Source organism: Amblyraja radiata, chromosome 16 (genome assembly GCF_010909765.2).
Source record: "Amblyraja radiata isolate CabotCenter1 chromosome 16, sAmbRad1.1.pri, whole genome shotgun sequence".
NCBI lineage: Eukaryota > Metazoa > Chordata > Chondrichthyes > Rajiformes > Rajidae > Amblyraja > Amblyraja radiata.
This window is the reverse complement of record NC_045971.1, coordinates 10,013,360-10,036,281: the sequence shown is the minus strand read 5'-3', so window position 1 is coordinate 10,036,281 and position 22,922 is coordinate 10,013,360. Positions and strand designations below refer to the sequence as shown.

General features: G+C 45.9%; 1 protein-coding gene across 1 annotated transcript in view; it reads right to left on the bottom strand.

Moving 5' to 3' along the window:
- Window positions 1-22,922, bottom strand: part of thra (thyroid hormone receptor alpha) — a 403,335-nt gene that overhangs the window by 124,391 nt on the left and 256,022 nt on the right. Inside the window, exon 3 of the mRNA XM_033035055.1 lies at window positions 13,092-13,310. Within this exon, the coding sequence (XP_032890946.1) occupies window positions 13,092-13,144 (53 nt within the window). The 5' untranslated portion in view covers window positions 13,145-13,310. The remainder of the gene's footprint in view (window positions 1-13,091; window positions 13,311-22,922) is intronic.

Here is a 22,922-nt window from a genome sequence, read left to right as displayed (position 1 = left end):
TTACACTGCTTGCAAATGGCCACTATCCCAAAGCTTTAAAAATGAAAGTCTAGGCTGTCACTCCATCTTCACCTCACGCTGCCTCGGTAAGGCCGCCAGCATAATCAAGGACCAATCTTACACCGGTCACTCCCTCTTCTCCCCTCTCCCATTAGGCAAGAGGTGCAAAGGTTTGTAAAGGTGCACCTCCAGATTCAGGGACAGTTTCTTCCAAGCTGTTACCAGGCAACTGAACCGTCTTCTCACCAGCTGGAGAGTAGTCCTGACCTCCCTTCTATCTCATTGGAGACCTTCGACCTATCTTTAATTGAACAGTATCGGAGTCTATCTTGCATTCATTCATCATCGTTGAAAACATTAGTGACGCAGTGGTGCCAGTTTCCAACGGGAACGGTGACGGACGCACCACACATCTCTGTCCTCCAGTTCCTGTGGACTTCCGCCGCTGGAAGTATAGGGTTTTGGTGTGTGTGTGGTTTATCATCATTCCTTACAATGCCGTGTACGACAGTGATCGCAACTTCTACTGAAGTGTGGATGGCCGTTGGCTCGCTAGGAGCTCATCCGCCCGTTGACAGGTCTTGTTTTTGGCCCTGCTGGGGGTCCACAGCCCCCTCCCCACCTGGCAAACCAGGTGGGGGAGACGGTTTAGTCGCTGACTATCCGACCATGGAGCAGGTAGCACGGGATTACATGGTACCCGTGGCGGGAGGGACTCCCCCCGACCTGACGCAAAATCTTGCACTAAAAGTTATACCCTTTATCCTCCATCCGTACTCTGTGGATGGCTCAATTGTGATCATGTATAGTCTTTTTGTTGACTGCATAGCGCATTTAAAAATATTTTTACTGTGCCTTGGTACATGTGACAATAGTGAACTAAGCAAAATTAGAGGGTGCTACATGGTCAAGGGTGTTGTCTTTCAGATGAGATGTTTAAATGGGCCCACATCTGTAGTTGATGAAGAATGATGCAGGGGTTGGTGGGGTGCAAGGCAAGGATCAAAAGAACTCCATCCCTGTTCTATTTGGGGGGGGGGGGGGGGGGGTGAGAGAAGAAGTGCGGAAAATGGAGGAGATGCGGGTGGGTGAGTACAATATACACCACCAGTTCTCATTGACATAGAACACACCACAGCACAGCGAGAATACCAGGCATGTTGTTTCGTGTGCGATGCAGTTAAATCGCACTCTACATAATCACCGTCAATGGCAGAGAGGGGGAGGGGATGGCGGGGGACACCACGTGTCCTGAAAAAAGGACATGTCCCAGAGTGGAAAGCCACATCACGAGATTTGGCTTTGATGGAGAAACTGAGAGGAAGTTATGGTCATAAGGTCAAAAAGTCATAAGGAATTGGAGTAGCATTAGGCCATTCGGCCCATCAAGTTTACTCCGCCATTCAATCACGGCTGATCTTTCCCTGCCTCCTAATCCCATTCTCCTGCCTTCCCCCCCATAACTTCTGACACCTGTACTAATCAAGAATCTATCTATCTCTGCCGTAAAAATATCCACTGGCTTGGCCTCCACAGTGTGGAAAATGGAGTCCTTACTAGAGACAGAATGGGATGAGGGCGGCATGGTGGCGCAGCGGTAGAGTTTCTGCCTCGCAGCGCCAGAGAGCCGGGTTCAATCCTGACTACGGGTGCTGTCTGTATGGAGTTTGTACGTTCTCCCTGTGACCTCGTGGGTTTTCTCCAGTTGCTCCAGTTTCCACCCACACTCTAAAGACATACAGGTTTGTAGGTTAATTGGCTTCTGCAAACAATAAATTGTCCCTAGTGTGCAGGATGGTACTAGTGTACAGGGTGATCACTGGTCCGTGGATTTGGTGGGCCACTGGGCCTGTTTCCATGCTGTTTCTCTAAATTCTAAAGGGGTAGTCCAGGTAGCCATGGGTGCCAGTGAGCTTGCAATAAATGTTAGTGAACAATTTCTCTCCTGATGAAGACAGAAAGATTCAGAAGTGGGAGAGAGGTGCTGGAAATAGACCTTGTGGACTTTGCTAATACTCTCCACACCATTCACCTGCCACCCCCTTGCCCCTCCAATCCCCATCGTCACAATATATATTTAAGGCAGAGATAGATAGATTCTTGATTAGTGCAGGTGTCAGGGGTTAATGGTAGGAGGCAGGAGAATGGGGTTGAGAGCAAAAGATAGATCAGCCATGCTTGAATGGTGGAGTAGACTTGATGGGCTGAATGGCCTAATTCTTTCACTAATGAAGATGTGCTTAATACTCGTTCAGTCCAGAAGCCTCAATCCGAAATGTCGACTGTCCAATTCCCTCCACAGATAATAATAATAATAATAATAATAATAATAATAATAATAATAATAATAATAATAATAATAATATCTTTTATTGTCATTGCACATCAGTGCAATGAGATTTGATATGCAGCTTCCAACCGATGTAAAAAAATAAACAAATAAATAAATAAACTGTGCGACGTGACCATCTGAGGGAGACAGTCCAGGTGAGATGCCGCCTGGCCCGCTGAGTTCTTCCAGCAATTTGTATTTTGCCCCATCTCCAGCTGTTATTGCTATATTAAAACGTTGCCTTTTTCAGAATACAAGGTCTGAGCATGCCCAGTATCTTGGGCGTGATAATAAAGAAAATATTGTTCCACATTCTGCAGCCGTGAGTTTGTTTAATTAATCACATATATGTACCACAGGCTTGCAGTTGTGCAGTTCACACCACCAGCTCGCTTTCAATGTAGAACATTCCACAGCACTCATTTGAAGAAGACCAGGTACGTTACCTTGTTTGTGTGCTCTGCAGCCAAATCATGCCATATGGTACTGGAGTACAATCGAGCCATACACAAGTACAACAGGTTGTGCAAAGAGAAAAAATACCAGAGGGCAGAGCATAGCGTGCAAAGATCCTATAGCGGAACAAGATAGATCACTCCTTCTAAATGCAATGGGCTGACGTGTAGTACGCAACGGAATGGAACGTGGGCCTTTTTTTCATCCATCTCAGTAACCCGACCCGAACCGACCCGACTCGCAGTCTAATCAACGTTGCAGGGGAACAGTTTGTGTAAATAAATTTAAATTCTGAAAATGAGGAGAAGATTTTTACCAAATAACTTTTATTTTTCTGAGGATGTTTCCGTAACCGGCTTCCGTCCCCGCACAAGCTCCGCTATGGGATCTTTGGTGCGGAGACGGAAGCCGGTTACGGAAATGGGGCGAAAATTACCCATGAATCTGCCCATGACCGTACTACGTCTTTTTCGTCGAGTGATCTATCTTGCTCGCTGTAGGATCTTTGATAGCGTGTGCAGGAGGCGGTGTTCTTAAAGGGCCTGTCCCACTTACGCGACCTTTACAGGCGACTGCCGGCACTCGTGATAGGTAGCCTGTATGGTCGTGAGAGGTCTCCTGTGGTCGTGAGAGGTCACCCGCGACATGTCGCCAGGGGTCGCCTGTATGGTCGTGAGAGGTCTCCTATGGTCGCGAGAGGCCTCCAAAGAGTCGTAGCGTCTTTCTGGTCGCCGCTGAATTTTCAACATGTTGAAAATTTCGGCGACTGTAAATATGTAATTTCCATAATCTGAAGTTCAAGATTATCTTTAATCTAAATTTCCAAGAAGGCTATTTGGCATTAACTCAGCCAGTGAGGTCTTCCATAGAAACATGGAACTGCTGTTCCAGGGCCTCCCGTGTGCCATCATCATAGACGATATCCTGGTTTATGGCAAGGACACAGCGGAACATGACAACAACCTAAAGCTTATCACGGACCGGGCACGTCAGATCAACCTGAAATTCAATCCTAACAAGTGCAAGTTCAGGGTTCCAGAGGTCACCTATGATGGACATGTTTTCACTCCTAATGGTCTAAAACCAGATCCGAAAAAAACTGCTGCCATCACAGAGATGCCAGCCCCACCGACGTGTTTAGTCTGCAGCGATTCTTGGGTGTGGTGAACTATCTGAGAAAGCTCATACCGAACCTCAGTGAACTGAGTTCGCCTCTGAGACAACTAACTCGAAAGGATACTGCCTGGTCCTGGTTCCAGCAACACCAAAAAGTATTTGACGCTTTAAAATCGAGGTTGACCAGCGCTCCCACCGTGACATTTTTCGACCTGAAGCGCCCTGTGACAGTTGCCTGCGATGCCTCACGATACGGACCCGGCACCGCCTGCCTACAATCATCTGCCGGTGGGACTTTACGTCCTGTCTCCTAGGCCTCCCGCACCATGACCGACACCGAACAGCGCTACGCGCAAATTGATAAAGAGCTGCTGGCTGTGGTCTTCGCTTGTTCTAAATTCAAGGACTTCGTCTTCGGAAATGTTTTCACGGTCGAGACAGACCACCAACCTCTGGTGACCATCCTCAACAAACCTATCCCACTTCTGACACCATGTACATATGTAATTTTCATGTAATATGTGACCGCGTCCAAGACTGACTAGTGTAGGAAGTGGGTGTTAGTATGAATCATACAGTAGGGTGGGGTTAGTGATGCTATTCTACTATGATTGCTTCACATGCAATAACCAATCTACAGCGACCTATCACGGGTGCCAACAGTCGCCTGTAAAGGTCGCGTAAGTGGGACAAACACTTTCGTGCTTAAATTCTTTACCTGCGTGGTGGCTGGGATTATGCATTGTGGGGTGCATGTAAAATGCAATGCGACGCAGTTAATCAATGTCACACACTGCGCCACTGTGCCTCTGCGGCGAAGAGGATCAACACTTAGGGCGATGGATGAGTTTTTTTGTTTTTCAGTTTAGTTTGTTGTTGTCACATGTGCCAAGCAATAATGGGAAGATGGACACAAAAATCAAGAACTCGTTTGAAAGTTGGATCAGAGTGGACTCGAGCCCCGGCTCCTAAGTCGGGAAGACAAATAATGAACATGGCATAAGAAACCCTCTCGCCTGGATTAATAAGAAAGTCAACGATGATTTGACTGAGATGCTAATATCAACAAAAGTGCTGATATCAGAATCCTGCCTATGGAATTATTTTTTCTCCTGACTTTTTACTTTCAATTGGGAGAGGCGTTTAATGAATGGATCAAATGCATTTCAATCCATCATCTGCAGTTAAAATAATCCTCAAAGATGCTTCAAAACATCTACTTTTATCTACCTTTTGACCTATAACTTAAAAGATCATTTTCCATCAGGCAAATAAAAATAATTTGTGCAGAAATCGCATGTGGGACACTCACCTGATTTTTCGACATTTCAGCTCATTTGAATGGTTTGGATTTTTACATTTTTCAGTTTACTGATTATGTGCTTTAAGCTGCACTTCACTGGAAATACACAACAAACTCACTGGGTTAACAGACTATCCATCTATATTATGAAGAGCTTTAGGATTACATGATTCTGCACCAGAAACTTGTTCCAAATGGATGAGGCTGGTTTGGATGACGTTCAGATTCAAATAAATATAGCAGCGTGCTGATGAGAGTGCATTTTACACGAAACAGCTCGATCCCTCAACATCAAACAGCGAGGCTTTTTAATGAGAAATGAAAGGGCAACAAAATGCAAAACGTCAGAAGATACCGTTTAGTTTATTGCCACGTGTACCAAGGTACAGTAAAAAGCTTTTGTTGCGTGCTAACCAGTCAGCGGAAAGTCAAAACATAATTACAATCGAGCCATTTACAGTGTACAGATGCATGATAAGGGGATGTTTAAGAAAGAACTGCAGATGCTGGAAAAATCGAAGGTAGACAAAAATGCGGGAGAAACTCAGCGGGTGAGGCAGCATCTATGGAGCGAAGGAATAGGTGACGTTTCGGGTCGAGTACTTCCGGTGGCGCTGGCGTCAGCTGCCTCCACCTACAGCCCGGTATCTTTTTGTTTTTTTGTTTATTTAGTTATGTAAAAGTGTGTTTTTTTGTGGTTTTTTTGTGTTTTTATGTGGGGGAAGAGGGTACGGTGCGGGGGATACCGTCCTTCAGCCGCTTCCTGGTGAAGACGCAACTTTTATTCGAGTCGCGTCCTCGCCCCCCCACCCCCCCCCCCCCCCCCACCACCAGCGGCCTACCTACTGGATTGGCGTGGACTTTCCTGCGACCAGAGCTCCAGCAGCGGCGGGACAGCGCTGATACATCGCGAGGCTGGCGATGCCTTACCGGGGGTCGCCGTCTGGAGCCCGGAGTGCTGGACCTGCTGCACCGACATCATGGAGCTGCGGTTTGCGGAGCTCCCAACGCGGGCGGCGCTGATGGACAGCGCGGGGTCCTGCGACTCTGCCCAGCTCGGCCTGCGGACTTCGGGAGCTGCGGACTCGGGAGCTGCGGACTCCGGCTGCGGGGGGCGGCTGATCGGGAGGTCCGGGCCGCTGAGGAGGAGGATGTTCACCGTCGGGGTTCGGCGTCGGCGTTCCACCAGCCCGGCGTGAGGGTCTGAGCATCGGGCCGCCCGGGGCGGCGACTGCGGGTGCTAGGAAGGCCTCGACCACGAGTGAACATCTGGGAAGAACGGAGTGGAGGCTGGCTGGACTATGGTGCCTTCCTCACCTTGGTGCCACTGTGTTATGTTGTGTCGTGGACTTTCACTGTTTGTGCTTTTTTTTTTTTTTTTTTAATTCTATTTTATTTTTAATATGTTTTATTATTTATTATTATTTATTTATTTTTATTTTTATTTTTTTATTTTTATGATACTGCCTGTAAGGGAAATTCATTTCGTTGTCTCTAACTGAGACAATGACAATAAATTTGAATACAATACAATACAATACAATACTCACCCGCTGAGTTTCTCCAGTATTTTTGTCTACTATGATAAGGGAATAACGTTTAGTGCAAGGTAAAGCCAGCAAAATCCGATTATGGATAGTCCAAGGGTCACCAAAGAGGTAGATAGTAGCTCAGGACTGCTCTCTGTTTGCGGTAGGATGATTCAGTTGCCTGATAACAGCTGGGAAGAAACTGTCCCTGAATCTGGAGGTGTGGGTTTTCACACTTCTATACCTTTTTGCCTGATGGGAGATGGGGGAAGACGGAGTGGCCAGGATTACTTAGGTTAAAGATACAGTGTGGAAACAGGCCCTTCGGCCCTCCGTGTCCACGCCGACCAGCGAACGCCACACATTAACACTACCCTACACACACTTATACCAAGCCAAATAACCTACTGAAGGGTTTCGGCCCGAAACGTTGCCTATCTCCTTCGCTCCATAGATGCTGCTGCACCCGCTGAGTTTCTCCAGCATTTTTGTGTACCTTCAAGTAACCTACAAACCTGTACGTCTTTGGAGTGTGTGAGGAAACTGACGATCTCGGAGAAAACCCACGCAGGTCACAGGGAGAACGTGCAGACTCCGCACAGACAGCACCCGTAGTCGGGATCGAACCCGGGTCTCCGGCGCCGCAATTGCTGTATGGCAACAACTCTACCGCTGCGCCACCATGCGACTCGTCCTTGATTATGCTGCTCAAAGTGCCCAAGCTGCACAACATGTCAGAACATACCGTGCCCTTGGTCCCTCAGCCCCAAATTTCATGCATGATTTTGCTTGGATCTAGCGGCCAACCCTCTGGGAAAACGGATCTTTGTCAGCTTTATCCCAAATAGGTTCAATGCCAAGATGAAAATAATAATGATTTTATTTTCCTTACAGTTACTTATAACTTACCAAATAGTGAAAGGCCTGGTTAGAGTGGATGTGGAGAGGATGTTTCCACTAGTGGGAGAGTCTAGGACCAGAGGTCATAGCCTCAGAATTAAAGGACATTCCTTTAGGAAGGAGATGAGGAGGAATTTCTTTAGTCAGAGGGTGGTGAATCTGTGGAATTCTTTGCCACGGACCAATTCAATGGTCTGTGGAAAAGGCCAATTTCAGGCCAATTCAATGGGTATTTTTAAGGTGAAGATTAGTAGATTCTTGATTAGTCGGGGTGTCAGGGGTTCTGGGGAAAAGGCAGGAGAATGGGGTTAGGAGGGAGAGATCAGCCATGATTGAATGGCAGAGTAATAATAATAATGGATGGGATTTATATAGCGCCTTTCTAATACTCAAGGCGCTTTACATCGCATTATTCATTCACTCCTCAGTCACACTCGGTGGTGGTAAGCTACTTCTGTAGCCATAGCTGCCCTGGGACAGACTGACGGAAGCGTGGCTGCCAATCTGCGCCTACGGCCCCTCCGACCACCACCAATCACTCACACACATTCACACACAGGCAAAGGTGGGTGAAGTGTCTTGCCCAAGGACACAACGACAGTATGCACTCCAAGCGGGATTCGAACCGGCTACCTTATTAGAGTAGACGTGAGGAGCCGAATGGCCTAATTCTACTCCTATCACTTTTGACCATATGACCTTATTTACCTTCCTATCCAAAATGAGTGCATAATTTATCTCCTTCATGTTGGTGGTTCTGTGGATTATATACAGCAGAGATCGCTGTTCGCCATTGTTAATTCTTGAACAGATTCAAAATCAACAGCTCCTTGCTGCTAGTGGACCATCGCTGTGCCAAAACTGACTGCCAGTTATCCACGTAATAACTTTAATCAAAACATTTCAAAGGTTCTGAAATGCTCCAGACATCCCGAGTATGTGAAAGACGCCACATATTTTTTTCTCTCTCTCTCTGAACACAAAATGCAATGTAGCAACTCTGGTGTAAGATCATATCTTTGATAGGCAAGAATTCCCAACGGTGACTGGGAACTTGTAATGTGCCCAATGTAATTATAATTGGAACAGGGTAATATAATTCTGCACCGTATATCAAAAGACACCAAGTTGAATAAAGCCACACAATTAACCAGTCTCCATCATGTTTATGGTTTTGCACTGAAGGATGTTTTTTTGTACATATCTTAATGAAACGTTCCAGAGATACAGGATAGCGATTCTTCAGTTGTGTGTGGGCTAAATCTGCAAAATGGCATTGTTTGTGGTTTGCATGCTGCTCATGAGATTTGTCATTTTTTGAATTCAAATAAAACAGAAACATTTTCATTTCTTAACACGATGTACCGTAATCACGCTGCCTAATATTTTCTTTGAAGAAAGACACAAAATGCTGGAGGAACTCAGCGGGTCAGGCAGCATCTCCGGAGAAAAGGGATAGGCGACGTTTCGGGTCGGGCCCCTCCTGTTTTCCCAATATTTTCATTGTTATTTGAATTCTGAAATGCCATAGCGAGCGAACAACATTTTTACTCCAATGAAATGGATGAGGCCAGTTCATTGGCTATATTTAAGAGGGAGTTAGATGTGGCCCTTGTGGCTAAAGGGATCAGGGGGTATGGAGAGAAGGCAGGTACAGGATACTGAGTTGGATGATCAGCCATGATCATATTGAATGGCGGTGCAGGCTCGAAGGGCCGAATGGCCTACTCCTGCACCTATTTTCTATGTTTTCTATGTTTTCCATGAAGAACTGCGAGCTCAAATATTGGGAAAGGAGAGAGAAAGAAATATCCTATAGCATAACTTAAAGTCATTTACGCTGAAGCACACTGAAAATACCATTTCTTCATTATTACCCACTGCTGTCATTGCAGCTGGTTCAATGTAAAATATCTTACAGACCAATGGATAATCGTATCACATGCAACAGAGAGTGAATATCTCCCCACACGTCCCTGACGTAAAGGGATTCTGTGGAATAAGGTCATGATCATTTTACTCGAATGGTCACAGCCACATATATGTCACACATATATCTTTAGTCAGAGGGTGGTGAATCTGTAGAATTCTTTGCCACAGAAGGCTGCGGAGGCCAAGTCAATGGGATATTGTTCAGGCAGAGATTGATAGAGTCTTGATTAGTACGGGTGTCAGGGGCTATGGGGAGAAGGCAGGAGAATGGGGTTAGGAGGGAGAGATAGATCAGCCATGATTGAATGGCGGAGTAGACTTGTTGGGCCGAATGGCCTAATTCTGCTTCTATCACTTGTGAGCTTATGACATATGGGAGAGAAACTCCGTGTCGTGGGAGAGGGCAACAGTCCAGTGTCCTTCCGCTGCTCGACATCGGGGGGCAGAGTGTGGTAGAGATGCCCCTCAAATAAGGGAAGGGATTTCACCCCAGGGGGCCACATAAGTGACAAGGGTGGGGGTAAAATTGGGGGGGGGAGGTAAAATTGTGAGAAGATCGCGTAACAACGAATTGAATGTATAAAATGAATGTATTTTATCAAGTATCAAGTATCTGTTCTCTGCAAATGGATCGATTGTAATCATGTATCGTCTTTCCGCTGACTGGATAGCAAGCAACAAAAAGCTTTTCACTGTACCTCGGTACACGTGACAATAAACTAAACTGAAACTGTGTTGAACTGAAGTCAATGTAAAGCCTCCAAGAATGTCGGAAGAATATTTTGCACAGTTCCTGTATTGTACGCATTTTTACTTTGAATAAAATGTATTTTGATTAAAACAAAAGGATTTCCCTCCTCAACAATAAACAATAGTTCTCAGCACAGCTTCCACAAGATACATTGGACTTGGGGAAACACATGCCACACGTATAATCCATAAAACAGCAAATAAACAGCCTTGGATAAAACAGTTACAAGTATTGGCGATTAAAATATAATGAAGTTGGAGTAAATCCATTCACATCCTCAAACTAAATAGGACTTTAATGCGTTGAGAACTAATTGTGGTCTCGTCTCCTCCCCTTCACGGATTTCCAAAAAACATTGAAACATTTCTTAAACCTGTCATGGGAATTACACTGCTAATACATATTTGAAATATGTTATTGCTATTTTGCTCATTTAATAGCCAAATATTTAACTATATTTTAAACTCTATTAAAACCCTTCATTTCAACTGATTATCATTAATACTCTTGAAGTAAATTGTATTTCTAACGTGTTTTTAATCGGGAAACAAACGCTAGTCAACTACATTCCTTCAAAACCAACATATGAAAGTACACAGGAAATAACATCTGCAAGTTACGGTCTATTGTTGCCACGAGGCTTGTTCAATATAAAACAATTCACCGGTTTGATACTGAATGAACCTTTACTATATCCAATGGGATTAAACAGGATATATTCAATCCACGATATGGATTTATAAGATATGACATGATCCACAGTACATCTGGCCACGCTAAATCAAAAGGTCAAAGAAATCAAAGGCTCTGTGTCACTTACATGAAACTATACAAAAACAGTATTTATGCACAAAAATACTGGCACTTGTGTTCAGAGGAACTATTATGACGCCAGCTTGCAAAATTCATCAAAATAATATTTACAGACTGCAGGATGCTGCCATGGTGATATTGAAGACTGACGCAAAGTGCTGGAGTAACTCAGTGGGCCAGGCAGCACCTCTGGTGAAAATGGATGGATGTGTTTTGGGTCGGAACCCTTCTTCAGACTGGTTCAGGCAGATCAGTCTGAAGGAGGGTTCCCACCCGAAGCGCCTCTTTTCCCATCCATTTTCTCCAGGGATGCTGCCTGGCCCACTGAGTTACTCCAGCACTTTGTGTCTATCTTTGGTTTAAACCAGCATCTGCAGTTGTTTCCTACATGGTGGTGATATGGATTCAGTCTCAGCAAGTCGGCATCAGCGTTTGACATGTTCCAGTGAATAGAATAAATCAGTAGCATTGCGAGCCAGCAGTTCCTCGCCAGTGGCTAAATGTTGACATCAGTCATCGCAGATAGCCTCTTGTCAAATTGACACCTGTGAGATGTTTCAAATAAGTCAGAAGCTAGACAAGGGTGTGTGAGTAGAGTGACAGTGGGCCTGGGGAGAGAGGAGGGAGCAGCTTCACCATAGGATATGAAGTGTTTGACCGCACTGGACCTCTACACGCTGGAGTTTAGAAGGTTGAGGGGGGACCTCATTGAAGCTTACAGAATAATGAAAGGCATAGATAGAGTGGACGTGGAAAGGATGTTTCCACGAGTGGGAGAGTCTATGATCTCAAAATTAAAGGGCGCTCTTTTAGAAAGGAGGACAGGAGGAAATTCATTAGTCAGAGGGTAGTTAATCTGTGGAACTCATTGCCACAGAGGGCTGTGGAGGCCAAGTTAGTGGATTTTTCTAAGGCAGAGATAGACAGGAGAGGAGGTGGGGGTGTGGGGGGGGGGGGGGGGGGGGGGGTGGGTGGGGGGAGAGAGAGAAGCCTCAAAACAGTTCAGTTCAGTTATGGTTAGTTTATTGTCACGAGTACCGAGGTACCATGAAAAGCTTTTGTTGCGTGCTATCCAGTCAGCAGAAAGGCAGTACAATTACAGTGTATACGTACATGATAAGGGAATAACGTTTAGTGCAAGGTAAAGCCAGCAAAGTCCGATCAAGGATAATCTGAGAGTCACCAGTGAGTCACCTAAGAGGTAGATAGCATTCCAGATACGCAGAAAGGCCCTCAATGGACACAAAGTTCTTCCCAGCTATCATCAGGCAACTGAACCACCCTACCAACTACTAGAGTCTTGAGCTACTATCAACCTCATTGCAAACCCTCAGACTATCTTTGATTGGACTTTACTGGACTTTATCTTTATCTATCACTCGCGTAATACCCTTTATCATGTATCTGTACACTGTGAATGGCTCGATTGTAATCATGTACTGTCTTTCCGTTGACCGATTAGCACACAACTGTACCTCAGTACACGTGATGATAAACTAGACTCAAACTCAAGCAAGGATTGGTGGTAAGATTGAAGCTCTAGCATTCTAGTCCTTGGTTGCTCCTTTGATTCTGACCATCATCTTCCCATTAGCAAGTAGCAAGCAAGTAGCCTTTATTGTCATTCAGACCTTGCGGTTTGTTGTCGTAGGAAGGAGCTGCGGACGCTGGTTTACACCAAAGATAGACACAAAATGCTGGAGTAACTCAGCGGGACAGGCAGCATCTCCGGATAGAAGGAATGGGTGACGTTTCAGGTCAAGCCACGAAGAAGGGTCTTGACCCGAAACGTCACCCATCCCTACCAACCAGAGATGCTGCTTGTCCCGCTGAGTTACTCCAGCATTTTGTGTCTATCTTCCCATTACTGCTTGTATGAGTACGACACAAATTCTGACATGTCATTCCAACGTATTATCATCGGTGATTGTTATTTCATTTCAAATTCAGGTCTCTTACCCTTCCACATCCTGCTTTTGTTGAGATGGGAGGTTGCTGGATGCGTGTTCCATTCAGAACTGTTCCATTCAATGTCGCTCACGAGTAAGAGTTAGCCCACAGACAGGATGCTGCACACATTCTTCTTGCTTTCATAAACTACCGTCGCCTTGGTCGTGTACATAAACTCCCATCCACGGGTCTCACCAGGGCCCGGATAGAGCCGTGCGCAAAGAAATCCTTCAGAGATACAAATGAGAATTAGTTACTTAAAGCAGTTCGACGCAGCTGTACAGATCCCCGTTGATACCATTAAAACATTTTAGGGACCCATTTGCTGTCGGTACCCTATTCCAGTGGTGGTGTGTTGTGAAAATTCATATCAGCAGTGTACTGAGCAACCACACAGCAGAAATAATATGTTCAAAAGGGAACTGCAGATGCTGGAATATCGAAGGTACACAAAATTGCTGGGGAAACTCAGCGGGTGCAGCAGCATCTATGGAGCGAAGGAAATAGGCGACATTTCGGGCCGAAACCCTTCTTCAGACTGATGGGAGGTGGGGGGGGGGGAGAAAGAAGGAAAAGGGGAGGAGGAGGAGGAGCACGAGGGCGGGCGGATGGGAGGGTGGGAGGAGACAGCTAGAGGGTTAAGGAAAGGGAGGAGACAGCAAGGGCTAGCAAAATTGGGAGAATTCAATGTTAATGCCATACGGACGCAAGGTCCCCAGACGGAATATGGGGTGCTGTTCCTCCAATTTCCGCTGTTGCTCACTCTGGCAATGGAGGAGACCCAGGACAGAGAGGTCGGATTGGGAATGGGAGGGGGAGTTGAAGTGCTGAGCCACCGGGAGTTCAGGTAGGTTAACATTGATCTGTTTAAGTCACATGTACTGTGTACCCAACAACAAGCACACATCAAATATGTCCTAAGGATATTATGTTACAGAAAGATCCAATTGAAATTCACCATGTACTGTGTTGCAAATGCCAAGATTTGTACATGAAAAAAACAGCTTCATACATCAACCATAGTGTGTATCTGCTTCTTCTCTCACCCCTCTCCCAAAGAGTTTCCAGAACTTTAATTTTACAGAATTCAATAGACAATAGCCAAAAGGTGGAGGAGTAGGCCATTCGGCCCTTCGAGCCAGCACCGCCATTCAATGTGATCATGGCTGATCATCCCCAATTCAGAATGTTACCCCATAAATTCACATGATGACATCTGGTAGGAGTTGGATAATAAAGCGATGTTTGAATTTAGTTTTGTTTCTTATTGTCACGTGTGCCGAGGTAGAGTGAAAAGCTTTTTTTGCTGCGTGCTATCCAGTCAGCGAAAAGGCAATAGATGGCAATAGAAAGGCAATCAAGCCGTCCACAGTGTACAGATACAGGATAAAGGGAATAACGTTTAGTGTAAGATAATGCCCAGTAAAGTCCGATGAGAGATGAGGTCGATGGGAGGTCAGGACTGCACTCTAGCTGGTGAGAGGACGGTTCAGTTTCCTGAGAAGAGCTGAGAAGAAACTGTCCCTGAACCTGGAAGTGTGCGATTTACTGCAGTAGCATGATATATGTTCATAACTTCATAAATGATAGGAGCGGAATTAGGCCATTCGGCCCATCAGGTCTACTCCGCCATTCAACCATGGCTGATCTATCTCTCCCTCCTAACCCCATTCTCCTGCCTTCTCCCCATAACCCCTGATACCCACACTAATCAAGAATCTATCTATCTCTGCCTTAAAAATATCCATGAACTTGGCCTCCACAGCCTTCGGTGGCAATGAATTCCACAGATTCACCACTCTCTGGTTAAAGAAATTCCTCCTCATCTCCTTTCAAAAAGAACGTTCTTTAATTCTCTGGTTCTAGACTCTCCCACTAATGTAAACATCTCTCCACATCCACTCTATCCAGGCCTTTCACTATTTGGTACGTTTCAATGAGGTCCCCTGATATGAATTCCTCCCAGTCCCACTCTCACCATTATATTCAACCAGAGAAGACCAACTGGTGAAGACTTTCTCCAGACTGAGATTAGTTTTCAGTTCCGAAGCATACGAACCCAAGGAACCTTGAACTGAGTAAGAATTTGCCAAACCATCCTCTGCTCAAGGTCATGCATCACTGCTCTGCTATGAATTCCATTCAATTATTCAAGCTCCTCACAAAAACAAAATCTGTGGTTTTCACTTACAAAAGTATTTTTCTTATTCCAAATAAATTCGGAGAGGATGTTTCCACAAGTGAAAGAGTCGAGGATCATAAGTCATAGCTTCAGAATTAAAGGACGTTCCTTCAGGAAGGAGATGAGGAGGAATTTCTTTGGTCTGAGGGTGGTGAATCTGTGGAATTCATTGCCACAGAAGGCTGTGGAGGCCAAATCGATGGATATTTTTAAGGCAGAGATAGATAGATTATTGATTGGTACCGATGTCAGGGGATGTGGGGAGAAAGCAGGAAAATTGTGTTAGGAGGGATAGATGATTGAATGGTGGAGTACACTTGATGGGCTGAATGGCCTAATTCTGCTCCCATCGCTTGTGAACTTATGAACTTTTGGCCTTATCGTAATCTTTGCATTTTTATATTTAAAAGTAAAGCTATTTTATTTTGGTCTTTGCACACAATGTTCCCGCATCTATAGAAGTTGCCTGCACAAGCTAACTATTTGCATGGTCTGACACGCTATGCACCAAGGCCCTGTGTAAGATGTTGCAGGGACAATGCTAAATATAACATAGGGTCACTTAAATTAAACATGAAACTTTGCACAGGCATAACACATGTCCCACAAGTGATCATGAACATTAGTAATAAGAAAGTGTGCACTTAGCCCACCGGTTCATACATTAATCACTGTTTTTTCTCACTTCAGATTAACTTCCAGAGGTGCAATTGCAACTGCAAGAAAATAGATTTTTTTCTGTCATGGCCATATGTTAGTTAATGAATAAAAGAGATTAAGGGCCATAAATAAAATATATATGTAGAAAGGAACTGCAGATGCTGGTTTACACCGAAGATAGACACAAAATGCTGGAGTAACTCAGCGGGATAAGGAGCATCGCTGGAGAGAAGGAATGGGTGACGTTTCGGGTTGAGATCCAAAACGTTGTATAACGTTAGTACCTCCACCAATGTAAAGCACTTTGGTCAACGAGAGTTGTTTTTTAAATGTGCTATAGAAATAAAAGTGACTTGACTTGACTTCCCTCTCCATGTCCTGCATAACTCTGTGCACCTCCCTCAGTCTTCTCTGCTCTAAGGAAAACAAACCCAGCCTGTCCACTCTCCCTCAGCTCCAGCTCAGGTGAATCTCATCTGCACTCTCTCCAATTCAATCACTTTCTTCCTAAAGTAAGGTGATGTGAATTGCACACAGTGTTCCAGCGATACACTATTTAATGCTTCATATGGGGTGAGAGACTGCAATCTTCACGCGGTCCACCCTGTTTCGACAAATGCAACCAACCCGACGTGCACAAACAAAAGATCAAATAGAACCAGATGACCTACAACTTTAGGCTGTGCACGCCATACGCTAGAAGAATGCTTCATATTGTTGTCATGTATCATCCCAGCTCCAATGTTCTGTGTCCTGGTTAATGAAGGCATGGCTTCCTCACCTCTTATTCTATCTGTGCTGCTTAGAGACACAATGTAGAAACAGGTCCTTCGGCCCACCAAGACCGTACCGACCAGCGATCGCCGCACATTAACACTATCCTACACACAATTTTACTTCGGAGTCACGTGAGTGACTACGTGAAGAACCCGCTCAGTGCGCAGGCGCGGCATTACGCCAGCAGTGCAACAGCGGCTGCCACGGGAGTAAGGCTGTCCCGTTACAGGATGAACCGGACCGTCAGGTGAGTACCCTGAGGTCGGGTTTTCTTTTACAGGTGAGCCTTTTTCTGCTTGTGTTTTTTACAGGCAGAGAAAAAGGCTCTGGAACAAAACTGTCCCCCGTTTTCCCGTTGGGGAGGGGGGCAGCACCAGGCGGTAGGAGCGACCCGGTGTTCCGTAATTCCCCGACACCGTGCCGAGGCCAGCCCGCTAGTACCTGAAGCAGCGGGCTGGACGCATAGCCACTCGAGAGGCATCCGGCAGGTGTTCCCGATGTCGGACGGGACGTCTCTCCACCCGCATGGGGGGAGAGAGAGTCGCCTGAGCCGCTGGAGCGGCTCACGGAGCAGATGCCTGCGAGACGCGCTGCTTGAGGGGCGCTCTCGCATCTACAAGGCAAAAGCTCCAGAAGAACCTGTCCCCCGCTCGACTCCAGCGGAGGAGCGTTCCATTGCAGGGGGGGCAGCAACAGGCGGTAGGAACAATTACCGGTCGCCCCGCTATCCCCATCACCGCGCCGAGCCCAGTCCCGCTAGTGCCTGAACTGCGGGCTGGATGTCTAGCCATCCGAACAGGCATCCGGCCGGTGGCGTCCGATTCGTCGGACGGGGACATGTCTCCACCTAAATGGAGGAGAGACAGCCGCCTGAGCTGCATCCAACAGCAATTGGAGCAGCTCCAGCGAGAGGCGCAGAAAGAGCGCTCTCGCGGAGGGAGGTCAGGCACCCCCTCCACAGTGCTTCATGCACTGCCCTCTGCTCCCTCATTACTGGAGGCTAGCATTGGTGACCAGGGCTGGGCTGGTCTGGAACAGGGGCAGGCGGACGAATTCGGGAGTATGCCAGGGGTGCAGGAACATGAAGAGCTGTTGGGTGTGATGGACCGCTTGTAGCAACCCCACGGGCTGGAGCACCGCTGGAACCAAGAATGGCGGCCAGCATCAACCATTACTGGAAAAGGTGCTCGCTGAGGTGCTGGAACAACACAGCACCAGAAAACGGTGAGGCCCTCAAAGTAAAAAGTGTCAACAGCCAAATCTGGGGGCATGTGGGTCACACATCCAGACCCAAGAACTCAAACTACAGCGGATCCTAAGGCTCCTGACGTCAGCCATCACAGCCTTTGCTCGTTCCGTGGAGACCACGGAGATGGATACCTGCCAGCAGGATGTGCTGGCATTAATGTGTACCACACAATTTGAGATCAACAATCTCCAGAGGGAAACATAAGACCTGCCCTCAATCCCAAATTTGCTGGCTTGTGTAAAGCCCCAGCTGCGGAGACGGACGCGCTGCTATTTGGGAAAGATTCAATAAAAACTGAAGGAGATGCAGGAAGCATCAAAAACCTTCGGCCTAATGAGGGCAGGCCCCGGGACGAGCAAACCAAGACCTCCGATACCCAAGTGGCAGCACCCCACGGCATCCACCAGTCGACGTCCGCAATATGGGACTGGTGAACGCTTGGGGTCCGCACATTATCCCCAAAGATCTTTCAGATCAGGGCCCACAGCGGACCCTCTGGAAAATGCGCCTCCCCCCAACATCGCCAGCACGTCAGAACAAAATCTTCAGGAAAATGAAGAAACCGAATCGCCAATAACCATGGAGGTAGGTGGGTCTGGTCCCTACCAGCATATAGAGAATAAGGGTGCTTTATTAACAGGGGGGAGATTACACTTGTTTAAAGAAGCATGGGGTATGGTCACGAGTGACAAGTATATACTCAACAACATTACAGGATATAAAATACAATTCATGTCAGAAAAAACGCCGCCAGTTCAACAATGGCCCCAAAGGGTATTTCTCCCTCCGTCAAAGAGAAACGTGAGGGACAAGCTGAACTGGTGAGACTTATCACAAAGGGGGTCATCGAAAAGACCAAACATGAACCTTTGGAAATTGTATCGAATATATTCACTAAAACCAAAAAAGGTGGTGTCTGTCGCATCATCATTGACTTAACATCACTAAACAAATTTGTTAAGTATATACATTTCAAAATGGAGACATATGTTACTGCCAAACAATTGAATTCCAAAGGACACTTCATGGCAAGCATTTATCTTAAAGATGCTTATTATCTAGTACCCATATACAAGGATCATCGCAGATACCTAAAATTTATCTGGATGGTACAAAGCATTGCCCTATGGGCGAACTTCAGCCCAAGATTATTCACCAAAATATTGAACCCAGCCATGGCAATACTAAGAAAACAAAAACATATTGTCATGGCATATCTGGAGGATATTCTCATAGTAGGGAAAACGATGGAATTGGCTGTGGCAGCAGTATCAGCTACAAAACAGCTCCTCGAAACTCTGGGGTTCGTCCTGCATCCAGATAAATCTAAGTTGAAGCCATCCACTATCATGGACTACCTGGGCTTCACAATTAACTCAGTCCATATGACTGTTACCTTGCCGAAGGCAAAAATGGTTGAATTAGCACAATCATGCAACAAATTAATGGTCAACGAGCGACCAACTATTCGACAAGTAGCAAGAGTAATTGGGGAAATGGTAGCAGCATTTCCGGCTACACAATTCGGACCTTTGCATTATCAAAAAATTTACAGAGAGCAAAGGTACGGGCAATAAAACGACATACAGGTCACTATGATCGTGTCATGAACTTACCCACTGAAGCAATATCAGAGCTACAGTGGTGGGCAGAAAACGTTTGGCATAGTTTCAGCCCTATCTTTATCACTAACCCTACTTTAGTTATTCAAACAGATGCCAGTGCTCAAGGCTGGGGAGCGACTAACTCCATATCCAGCACAAGTGGTAGATGGACTAAACTAGAGTCATCATTACTACTTACACTGGGCATTAACTATCTAGAGATGTTGGGCGCCTTTTATGGTTTAAAAGCATATGTATCTAATATGCAGCACTTGCATGTTCGGTTACAAATTGATAAATACTACGGTGATGGCTTATATTAACCATATGGGTGGCATAAAATCATTATCATGCGACAAATTGGTCAACATGATTTGGCAATGGTATGTCGAAAGACATATTTGGCTATCAGCTACTTACCTACCAGGTAAGCTAAACACCCATGCCATGAGAAAATTAAACGCCTGGGTTGCAAGTTTGAACAGACCTTACCTGGAACTGGGATTGTCCAAACAAACCATCACCACCATGTCGGCATCCCTTCGAACATCCACCAAGAGGCAGTACTTAACCAGCATCAAAAAAAGGAGAAGTACTGCCAGGAAACATGAATAACATACGCAACAGCTACAGCCACCAACATACTGGAGTTCCTGGCCATCTACACCACGATGTAGGGATCAGCTACAGTGCCATCAACACAGCGCAGAGTGCTCTTTCTGCTTATCTCAAACCAGCGGCAGGACAACAGGCGATGGGATCCCATCCACTGGTGGTAAAACTGATGAAGGGCATTTACAATATCAAGCCCTAAGCCCAGGTATACCCATATTTGGGATATCAGTGTGGTCCTGACATATCTCAGGGAATGGCCACCAGCCAGATTCCCCGGCCTCGAGCAAGCTACACTAAAGACGCTTAGGTTGATGGCACTTGTATCCGCTCAGAGGGTCCAGTCACTACACCTATTGCGACTGGACAACATGATCACAGCTCCAGACCAGATCTGTCGTTATCCAGCGACTGGTCAAACAGAGCAGACCAGGAACACCTAATCCAGTCGTGGCTTACCCACCAGAACCACGGTTATGTGCCATGACCCACCTACTATCCTACATAGACACAACCAGAATATTCGAGGGAGATGAAAAGCCTTGTGGGTCAGTCACAAAAACCTTATGGTCGGGTGACGAGCCAAACCATTGCGAGATGGCTCAAGCAGGTGCTAGAAACTGCTGGGATAAACACTAACATGTACAAATTTTATTCCACCAGGGCAGCATCCATGTCGACGGCTAAAGAATGGACATGCCTATACACCACATCCTGGCTACAGCAGGATGGTGGGAAGGGAAAAGACCGTTCAGAAATGTTATAATAAGCCGTTGGCAAAACCTGGTTTATTTGCAGTAAAGATTTACGAACTGCAAATATTTAATTTAAGCCCAGGGGAGCAACTTAATTCTTAGTTGTTATTGTTTAAAAAATACCATTGTGTTTTTCTACAAATAGACTCATTGGTTCATTACGATAACACTTCCTCCCTCAAGAACTTCGGCAGTGAGTGAAATGAAACTGTTACACGGTTTGAAATCACAGAGCTTTGAAATCTTCACGTAGTCACTCACGTGACTCCGAAGTAAAATAGTAAGATTAAACGAGAATTTACCAGTTTGAAGTTTGATCTGTATTTTATGAGGAGTTACGATGAGGGATTACGTGCCCTCCGCTCCCACCCTCATTATATGGATCAAACTAATAAATTGATGTCTCCTTATCTTTACTATGTTTACTTCAAAATAACTGTGTCTATCTGTGATTCCACACCGCTGCTTGGAAGTATGCCGCGCCTGCGCACTGAGCGCGTTCTTCACGTAATCCCTCATCGTAACTCCTCATAAAATACAGATCAAACTTCAAACTGGTAAGTTCTCGTTTAATCTTACTATTTTACATTTACACCAAGCCAATTAACCTACAAACCTGTACGTCTTTGGACTGTGGGAGGAAACCGAAGATCTTGGAGAAAACCCACGGGGTCATGGGGAGAACGTACAAACTCCTTACAGGCAACACCGGTAGTCAGGATCGAACCTAGGTCTCTTGCACTGTAAAGCAGTAGCTCTACCACTACACCACCGTGCTGCCCCTAAATGACGGTATTGTTACACGGACACGTTTATTCACCTGTTGTGACGGATGAATTTTTATGCCGTGCACTCTGGCGTAGTGTGGCTCCAACGATTAAGGGATTGAACCCGGATCTCTGGCTCTGCAAGTGCTGTAAAGAGGCTGTCCCACTTGGGCGACGTAATTGGCGAGTTTAGAAGAGTTTGAAAAAATGACATGTTGAAGACCTCCTTCGACTATGTTGAAGACTAGCTACAATTAGCTACGACTAGCTACGACTAACTTCGGGAAATTTGGACACCGAATAGTGGAGAGTGAAGACGACCTCCTTCGATCTCATTCGACCTCCCTTCGACTATGATGAAGACTACCTTCGACTACCTTTGACTTCCCTCGATTACCTACGACTAACATGCCGACCTACTACGACTAAACCTACGAGTAAAAAAAGTATTGTTTTTTTCCATGGCGACCTTTTTTTACTTGCGGGCATTTTTTAACATATTGAAAAAAAACGCCGCGACCTAGCTGAGGCCTCAAGTACGCGGGGACTACTCTCGAGCATGAAGGAGAGTTCCGAAGGCCTCCTACGACCTCGTGTCGACCATGCTGCGAGTATGAGTCGAGGGCAAACTCGCCAGAACTCGCGGATTAGGTCGCCCAAGTGGGACAGCCCCTTAAGGCAGCAACTCTACCACTGCGTCACCATGCAGCCCACTCGTGCTTGACTTTGTATTTGCTGTCTATTTTGCTCGCAACTTTTCCAACTTCCATTTCCTGCCTTGTTTCTTTCTTTCCCGAAGCCCTTCTGAGGTCTCCACTGCCTAGTTTCATCCTCCCCAATAGCACCAGCAAGCCCCTCTTGAAAGAATATTGGTCCCAACTCTGCTGAGCTGCAACTTGGCTGATGTGCAGGTCCATCTTGCCACAAAAGCCGTACCATTTCCACTTGCACCATCTCTCCAGCTTTATCCTCTTATCTCCTGGCTGCTCGGAGTAATCCTGAGATTATCGTCTTTGAGGTCTGGCTTTCTAACCTCAATCCTAACTTGCTAAACGCCTATACTGGAAATGCAGAGTAAAATGGCCAGGTCGGAGCCTCAGGCACCTCTTATTATCTTAAATAGAAATATAAGATTGTTGTGAGTCCATCAAAGTGCGTGTCTCTTAATCTGGCTGTCAGTATCTTGGCTAGTCAATCTACAGAAATTGGATTTCATAGCAAGAAACTTGACTGA